The 8530-nt window shown below is 49.6% G+C and overlaps 1 protein-coding gene across 2 annotated transcripts in view; it reads left to right on the forward strand.

Moving 5' to 3' along the window:
• The window catches only part of CCDC12 (coiled-coil domain containing 12), a 39330-nt gene extending 36672 nt beyond the window's left edge, over positions 1-2658 (forward strand). The window contains exons 7-8 of one of the 2 annotated variants that reach the window (XR_010663011.1): positions 26-2476; positions 2515-2658. Coding sequence is in view for 1 of the 2 variants with exons in the window: in XM_065933856.1 (XP_065789928.1) it covers positions 26-114 (89 nt within the window). In the remaining variant the exon portion in view is untranslated. Of the gene's footprint in view, positions 1-25 lie in introns of both variants that reach the window. The other variant, XM_065933856.1, reaches the window with a different exon arrangement.
• Positions 2659-8530: the final 5872 nt, after the last annotated feature.

The following is an 8530-nucleotide window of genomic DNA, read 5'->3' on the forward strand; positions in this document are numbered from 1 at the left end:
CGCCTCCTATCTGCCCCCCATCCAGGTGAGAGGCTGAAGGGCCAGGAGGAGAACCTGGCCTCTGCAGTGGCCACCACCGCCGCCTCCGAGCAAGAGGCCTGTGACTCCGACTGAGCCGTGCCCTGGCCCCTCGCCCGCTACCAGGCCTGTCTTACAGGAGGATGGTCTTGGACTGGGCTTGCCATCACCTCCAGTTTGCCTTCAGAACTGACTCCCTGCCTCGCAGTCTGAGCCCCACCCATCCCACTGGGGTGAGGTCAGCTCCTTGTCTCCTGAAGGGCCCCCTCCATGGTGAGTGGGGGCAGAGGCTACAACAGCCCTGTGGGCACGCTGTATCTGTGCTTGTTCTGTGTATTTTGAGCTTCTTTTTCTATCTGGAAATAGAAACACGCTGACCCCTGTGTGTGGCAGAAAACCGTCTGAATACTGGGGATGTTTTGAGTTTGGGCCCCAAGGCAGGGCAGCTACAGAGGTGATGCTTATTGTGAGGAGGCCCTATATTGGGCCGAGTGTGTTGAGGTTGGAGGGGTGGGGAAGGCCCAGGCCTGACCTTCCGACATCTAGCTCTTGGCCCAGTCCTTGGTTAGCGGTCATCATCTCAAAGCCCTCAGGTGACAGTTATAGACCTCACGGTAATCTGCGGGACACCTTGGAGAGGTTCTCGCTGTGGTCCTCTGTAGACCCCCTGACAGTGAGAGAGAGAGAGAGGAGACTGGGCCCCTGACAGGGGTGCGCTGCATCCAGGCAAGCCTCAACTCCAGGCTATCACAGATTCGAGGTCCCGGCACCGTTCATTCACATCCACTCAGCCCCAGAAAGCCCTCTTCCCCCTTCACTTGTCAGAGCTGGACTCTGGCTTCCCTGGGACAGGGCCCCTTCATGGGGAAAGGTGGCCCATTCTGCTCACCACTGGGATATTGTAGCCTGGATGTCGGGAGTGGCCTTGGATCCTGGGCCCCCGGCTTTAGGACCATGAGCCTCCCATGTGGAGCTTACTGTCCAGAATGACCAGTTGACCACAAGGCTGACTCCAGGTACCTGTGACCATTTACTTCATCTCCTCCAGGATGGTAACACTCTTGAGTTTCCTTCTGGATTTCCTGTTGAACCTCCTGCCCCAGTCATGGGTCACATCCCAGTGTATTCCGCCCTCTAGTTTCCAGAAACACAGTGGCCTGGCTCTTGTGGACGGTGCTGAGGAATCAGGTGATGGAGGGCAATGAGCGTGTGCACACAGACCGCCACACTCATACAATGAAGCAGACGCTTGAATGTACAATGACACAACTCCTCTAAGAAGGTAATTCTCAGGAAAGGAGCAGAAAGTCACAGCTGTAAGTAAGGGCCGAAGTGGTAGGTGCCTGACAAGGCCAGGACTGATTCCCCCCACAAGGGACAGGGATCAGACATGCCCCCAAGGTGTCAGGGCTAGAGACAGGCTCCCTCTGCATAGCTAGGGGTCTCGAGCTGTTTCCCTTCCTAGGCATAAAGGGTGAAAAGATGCTCACACCTCCTGGGATTTCAGTTGGAAGCAGAATGTTTGTGTGTGCAATGTAGGATTCAGACACCTCAAGTAGGCCCCCGCTTGACACCCTGTAGGTAGGGAGAAGGAAAAACAGAAACTGTACCCATGAGGGGTCCTCAGAAATGACAAAATGCTTGAGAAAATCCAATCAATGCCATAAAGAATGGCCAACAACCCAAGGAGTGGGAGAATTTCTGCTGGAAGAAAGTAAAGCAGTCACATCCTGACAGGCTTTGAAATGAGCATTTGTTTCATCACCAGAGAGATCAAAGAGGGACTGACCCCCCTCACAACTCAAGCACAGGGATTTGTTATAAAAAACAACTGATGAGAAATCTTGAAAATAAAGAATGTTTATTAAAATAAGAAACTCACTGAATGAGTTGAATGATAACTTATAGTTGAAGAAGGGATTAATAAATCAGAATTAAAACTGAAGATCCAAAAGGTGGCAGAGAGAGAAATAAGGTATGCTTAGAGAGGCATCACACACGCAGAATGAGTGATCCAAAAGTGAAAGCAGGGGGAATTGTGACCAAGCCTTGGAAGTGATATTCCTCCACAGTCTGTTTGTTAGAAACAAGTCACTCCATCCAGCCCACACTCAGAGGGAGAAGATTTAGATTACACCTCGAGGTGGAATCTTTAAGAATTTGAGGGTGATTTTAAAACCAGCACATACCTGGACACAGTGTAATAAATGGTCAGAACAGAAAGACCAAGAAACGATCTTGAAATTAGAGATTATATCATCTTGCAAAGAGCAAGCCCACAGCAAATGTCTCAACCACAGCCAGCGTTAATGGAATGGTACCTTCTAATATCAGTGTTAACAGACAAAGATAATTGTTGAAAATTCTGTACCTGACAAGAACATACCTGACAAGTACAGAATATTTTTAGACAAAACCAGAGATTTTTGACACCAGCAGACTAAAAATCTATTTTGAGGTAATGAAAACACCAGCAGACTAAAAATCTATTTTGAGGTAATGAAAATACTCTGAAATGGACTGTGGTGGTAGTTGTACGAGTCTGTGAATGTGCTACAAGCCTTGGTATTGTACCTTTAAATGGGTGAATTGTATGAGGTATGTATTATATCTCAATAAAGCTGTTTTTTTTTTTTTTTTTATGAATGTCTTCAGACTGTAAAGCTGAAGATCCCTTTTTTTAAAAATGCATGTCTTCAGACTGAAGGGCCACAATTCCAAGGTGGAAAATCTGAGATATAAGGAGAAACTAAGAGAAAGAAAATATACATTTAAGTAGGCACTGACCTTATAAAACAAATAGGTGTTGTGAAGTAAAAAAAGACCTACTTAGAATACATAACAACTATGGTGTGTATGTCCCAAAGTGAGAGGTGACTGGAATTCTAGCCATCAACTAAACTCACTCAGGAAGAGAGAAAAGACTCTGGTATACAGGCAGGCTGACATTTCTAGAATAATCCTAAAAATAAACATAGAGTGTGCTTCCTTCCAAAGAAATTGAGAAAAAAATAGAATGAGAAAAATTATCCAAAAGAAGGCAAAGAGGAAAAAAAAGAGGCAAATAAATCCAAGTATGTCATATATTACTATTAATGTACCTTACTGCTTAAAAAAAGAAAACACCTCAGTCTGATGCTGTTTAAAGAGAAACCTAAACCCAGTTTTTCAAGGAGAAAGACTGACCGTGAAGGGACTCTCGGGTAGCTGAAGTGATGCCGCACCTGCATTTTCACTACAATGGTCAAGATGGGTAAAGAGGAAAATCCTACAAGCTACAGGAGGAAAACAGAACACAGACAGATTACCTACTGATGAATGAGTTCCACTTTTCATCAGTAGTAGAAATGGAAAGAAAAATTTTCTTAAGTGCCGAGGAAACATAAATGTCAATTATGTCATAATGCTCCATTATAAACAATAAGGGCAAGATAGACGTTTTCAGGCTGATGACACTGTTTACCATGTACTGAAATTTGCTGAAAGGATACTCCATGGCAGGAGGAGCGGGGTGGGGGCAGGGAGAGACATGGGAATCAGGATGGCATTTGATAGGTGCACCTACAGATCCTAAGGAGAGGTTTGTTGTTCTTGTGTTACATCTAGTGACTCCTTGAGATCACCAAGGACAGGAGTCCCTTCTGGGTCCCCAGCTGCCATCCTTAGCTCCCCTAGGAGCCTCCCCCACCTCCCTCCAGGTTGGAGCTCCAGGCAAGGGGAGGGGAATGGTGGGGGGAGAGAGGGTAAAGGGCAAACCAGCTGAAGAAACATGGCTTCAAGCCCAGTCCCCCATGCTTGCCTTCACGTCTGATCAGCCATCACTGTGTCAAATTCAGTCCTGACGGCAGACATGTGGGAGGAAGGCTATTTTAAGCTAGGCACATTGCCACCATGATTGATGGTGAGGTCCCATGGGATAGGAAGAAGGTCAGAAAGAGTGCTGGAAAGGCAGCCAGCAGTGCCTACCACAGGATGCGGAAGAAGTGGTGAGCAAAGAAGCTGGTAAACCGCGCAAAAATCAGTAATCGACTAAAGACAGACCGACAAAGAAAGAGGAGACAAACATTAGGAATATTAGGAAATGAAATAAGGCAATCACTGTAGGCCCCATGGACATCAAAAGGACAGTAAAATGATACTGTAAATAACTACCCACATAAATTTGACGGGTTGATTCAATGGACCAATTCCTTGAAAAGCACAAACTGCCGCAACTCACCCAAGATGAAAAGATAATTTGCATAGCTCTGTAACTACTAAGGATATTGAATTAATAGTTAATAATTTGAGACCTCTTGAAAAAGAACTCTCCAAGCCCAGGTGATTTTACTGGAGAATTGATACACAGGTTTAATGCAATTCATATCAGAATCTCAATAAGATCTTTATATATGGACAAGAATATTCTAAAATGTGTCAGGAAAGTTGCAAGAACTTGAACAGCTTAAACAATGTTTAACTAGATGAATGAAGCCCCTAGTGGCTCAGACGGTAAAGAGTTTCCTTGCAATGCAGGAGACCTGGGTTCGATCCCTGGGTGGAGAAGATCCCCCTGGAGAAGGGAATGGCAACCCACTCCAATATTCTTGCCTGGAAAATCCCATGGACAGAGGAGCCTGGCGGGCTATAGTCCATGGGGTCACAAAGAGTCGGACACGAATGAGTGACTAACACTTCCACTTTCATAAAGCAGTAGAAGCCAGTCTACCCATTTAAAGACTTACTGCCCAACTATGGTAATCAAGATAGTGGTATTGGTGGAAAGATAGACACATAGATCAGTGGAAGGATACAGAGAACTCAAAAGTAGCTCCACACAGGTACAGCCAACTAATTTTTGGCAAAGGTACAAAATGAGCTCAATGAAGGAAGGATAGTCTTCAGCAGATGATGCTGGACTGATTGGAAATCCATCCATAGGTCCCTCAAAAAGGAACCCTAAACTTCAAACCTTATTACAAAAGTTAAAGTGGATCATAGGAGGAAAGCTTTAGGACCTAGAGCTTGGTGAATAGAGTCCTCAGACGTGAGAAAGCATAATTCATAAAGGAAAAAAAAGGAGCAAATTTGACTTTTGCTCCAACAAAGACCCTGTTAAGAGGATTAAGAGAAAAGCTACTGAGACAATATTTGCAAACCCCGTATCTGACAAAGGACTCATATCTAGAATAATAAAGAACTCTCGATTGGAGGGAGAGGTGGGAGCTCTCAGGCCCCAGCAGCCCCTCTTATCGGGCAGAAGAAATGGGCCAAGTGACAGTGCCCAGCTCTCTGGATAAAGCCCGGGTGTGCCCACTGCTACCCAGCCCGCCAGGCTCTCCTCTGGGACAGCCCCGACTGACCTCCGAACGCTCCACGCCCCTCCTCCTGCCTAAAATCCTCAAGGACATCTGACCTCTGGGTCATCTCAGGCCAGCTGTCAGGCCTGAAATGTTCTGCAACAGCATGGATGCCTCATCGCCAAGCACAGGGCCTGCTGGCCCGGAGACTCAGGCTGGGTGCCTCTGGGTGATGGGGGGAGAGGGGGGAGGACCGCACAGGGCTGAGAGGAAGTCACGCCTGGGATTGCAGGGGCAGGACCCCAGAGGCCAGGTGGACATCCTGGCTGGTATAGGGCCTGTGCCACATGAGGAACGGCGCACTCGGGGTCAGAGAGAGGCACAGCCTCCAAAGTTACAAGGGAAAGTTCTGTCCCGCCTAGTGGGCTGCAGGTCCAAGTGTGTGAAATTGGCCAGTTTGGGCAAATTGAGTCCCCTGGACTCCGCCTGTGCATCCTCTAGCGCCTGGCGTCCTCCAGGTCAAGTCCCCTGTTGGGGTTCCATGCTGCTGCTCCCCACCTCTGGGCTCCACTGTGTGAGACCCCACTCACCTTCCAGGGGCCTCTCCATGGGGCTCTGAGCTGCAGCTGGAGCCTGCTGCAGCAGCCCTCCAGGAGCTGGGGATTCAGGCATTAATTCATCCTGTTGCCTGAGTATCTGCCTTGTGCCAGCGACTTCCCTGCTAGCTCAATGGTGAAGACTTCACCTGCCAATGTAGGCAACATGGGTTCAGTCCCTGGGTCAGGAAGATCTCCTGGAGAAGGAAATGGCAACCCATTCCAGTATTCTTGCCTGGGAAATCCCGTGGACAGAGGAGCCTGGCAGGCTATGTACGGTCTGGGGGGCTGCAAAAGAGCCGGACACGACTGACTAAACACCAGCGTTCTGCTGAACACTGTTCTAGGGGCTAAGGATGCAGGTGTGAACCTGACCCTGCTCTCCGGGGACTGACCTCCCACATGGTGTCGGGGTCTGTGCTAGGAGCCACATCCCTTCCGTCAGACCAGGCTAAAAGACTTTCCTTTCCCCAGATCATCTGACTGGGCATCACAGCGAGCCGTAGTGAGTGGCTAGGGCCCCGAGGGCCGGGAGATTCTATTCAGTCAAGAGACCTTTATGGAGAATAGTCTCCCTGTAGTCTTCATTTCCCCGCACTGTCCTCACACGGCCGCTGAGGGGCAGCAGAAGACACCGACCCAGGGCCCCTGCTCGGTGTGGGTCCGCACAGCCTGCTTTTCCTGCTGCTGAAGTGGGTCTTCTATAACAAACCTCACCCCACCAGAGGAAGCACCCCTGTCTTTTCCCTTAGAGCCTGTGTCATTTAAGGGGCTGGCATCAGAGGTGATCCCGAGAGTGGGACTCTGTCAATTGGAAACCCAGAATAGTGGTGGCCATGTCCTGGGGAGCAACAGTACCCTCCACTCCCACCGCCATGCCAGCCTTCCCCAGCTCCCAGGCACTTTCAGGGTGTGGGGTCTCCAAGTGGAGTGTATGGAGTGCCCTCCTAGCCCTGAGGGGAGCACCAACCCTGTCTCATCCCTCCCGAGGGAGGGTCTGCACGTGTGTGAGGTGTGTGGGCAGGACACCCAGGGATGTGGACCCTCTGTCGCCTGGCTGGGGAAGGGGCCCCACCTGAAGACTCAGGTCCCCTTAGCCCCAGGGCCTGTCATGAGCATCTGTTGCTCAGAGCCAAACTCCTAAGATGCCTCGATCCGAGGCAAGTGGGCATCCATAGAGCAGAGTTAGTGTGCACATTGGGTTCCTGGGCTGCCTCCCTCCCTGCCTCAGGCCTGGCCTCTGGCAGCCATGGGCTGGGCAGGGGTGTCCAGCCTACTTCCCGGCCAGCCTGCCCTTTCTTTATGTATTTACTGGTTTTCTTTAAAAGTTCCCATTACTCAGGCCTCCGGTCGGCACTGAGACAGAAATAAATCCCACAAGGCCGCCCAGCCAGAAGGGTGGAATACGATTCCCCCTCAAAGGCCGGAAGAAGCTCCTATGCGGAGCGTGCTCAGACCGCGGTGGCCCACACACCCCATGTGACACGAATATGTCCATGCACTCCCTGTGGGTGCCTGCACACCCATGCATTCACACACCTAAACTATGTGCACAGATGCTTCACAAACATGCAAGCACACCCACGTCCCACACACACTCAGATTTGCCTAATATACACACACACTCGCTGGTACATGCACTCAGCCCAGTCACACAGATTGGCCTCCTATGCACACATGAACACACCCCATTACAGAATGGATTTATACACACACACACACCCCTATGTACACACATGCACACTCACCCCCCTCCCCCCAAACACACAGACACACTCATGCACACATTCCCTGACAGGCAGGCTTCTACTCAGTTGTGACCACAACACTCTGGGATCACAACTCAGTCATCCTCAAGGTGCTGGTGGGCGAGACAAGTGGTGAGGCTGTGGAGGGTGGGAGGACGAGGCAGCTCCCGTGCAGCTCCGGAGGAGAGTGGCCTCATGGGAACACAGGCCCAAGGCTGCCAGGGCTTCTGAATTTTTAAGAGAAATTGAAAAGCTGAATTTTTATGTGAAATATCCTGATTTTTAAATGTTGGCTCAAGATGTTGAAAATACTCTGTGGGCCAAACCAAACACATCTCCGGGCCAAATTCCACCCACAGGCGGCGTTCTCAGACCACGGGTCCACACAGACACACACACACACAAATAGACACACACATATATACAGACATACGTACCGATAAATACAAATAGACACTCTAGTGCACACACGATACAGTCGCATACACATAGACACATGAAAATGCACACATGCGAATGGACACAGATACATACACAAACACAAGCACATCTACAGCACACAGATCGGGTACAAATAGAATTACAAACTCACAATACAAATAGACACAACAGACACACATAACTAGACACATATACAAACACACATAGACAAAGACACATGCACAAATACACAAACATACATAACAACAGACACACAACACATCCCTCTTGTCTCCCTGGTGGGGGTGAGCTTGTGGGGGCAGGTAGCCTGACAGTGCAGCCTCTGTGCAGGGCCAGGGCGCGGTTCACACCAAGGCTGTCCCCTGACTCATGCCATGCTGCAGCAGGAAAAGGGTGCCAGGGCAGAGGCCCCCCAGGAGGGCTGGCTGGAGAGCACAGCGCGGAGAGA

The sequence above is a fragment of the Muntiacus reevesi genome, chromosome 4 (genome assembly GCF_963930625.1).
Source record: "Muntiacus reevesi chromosome 4, mMunRee1.1, whole genome shotgun sequence".
NCBI classification, from domain to species: Eukaryota; Metazoa; Chordata; class Mammalia; order Artiodactyla; family Cervidae; genus Muntiacus; species Muntiacus reevesi.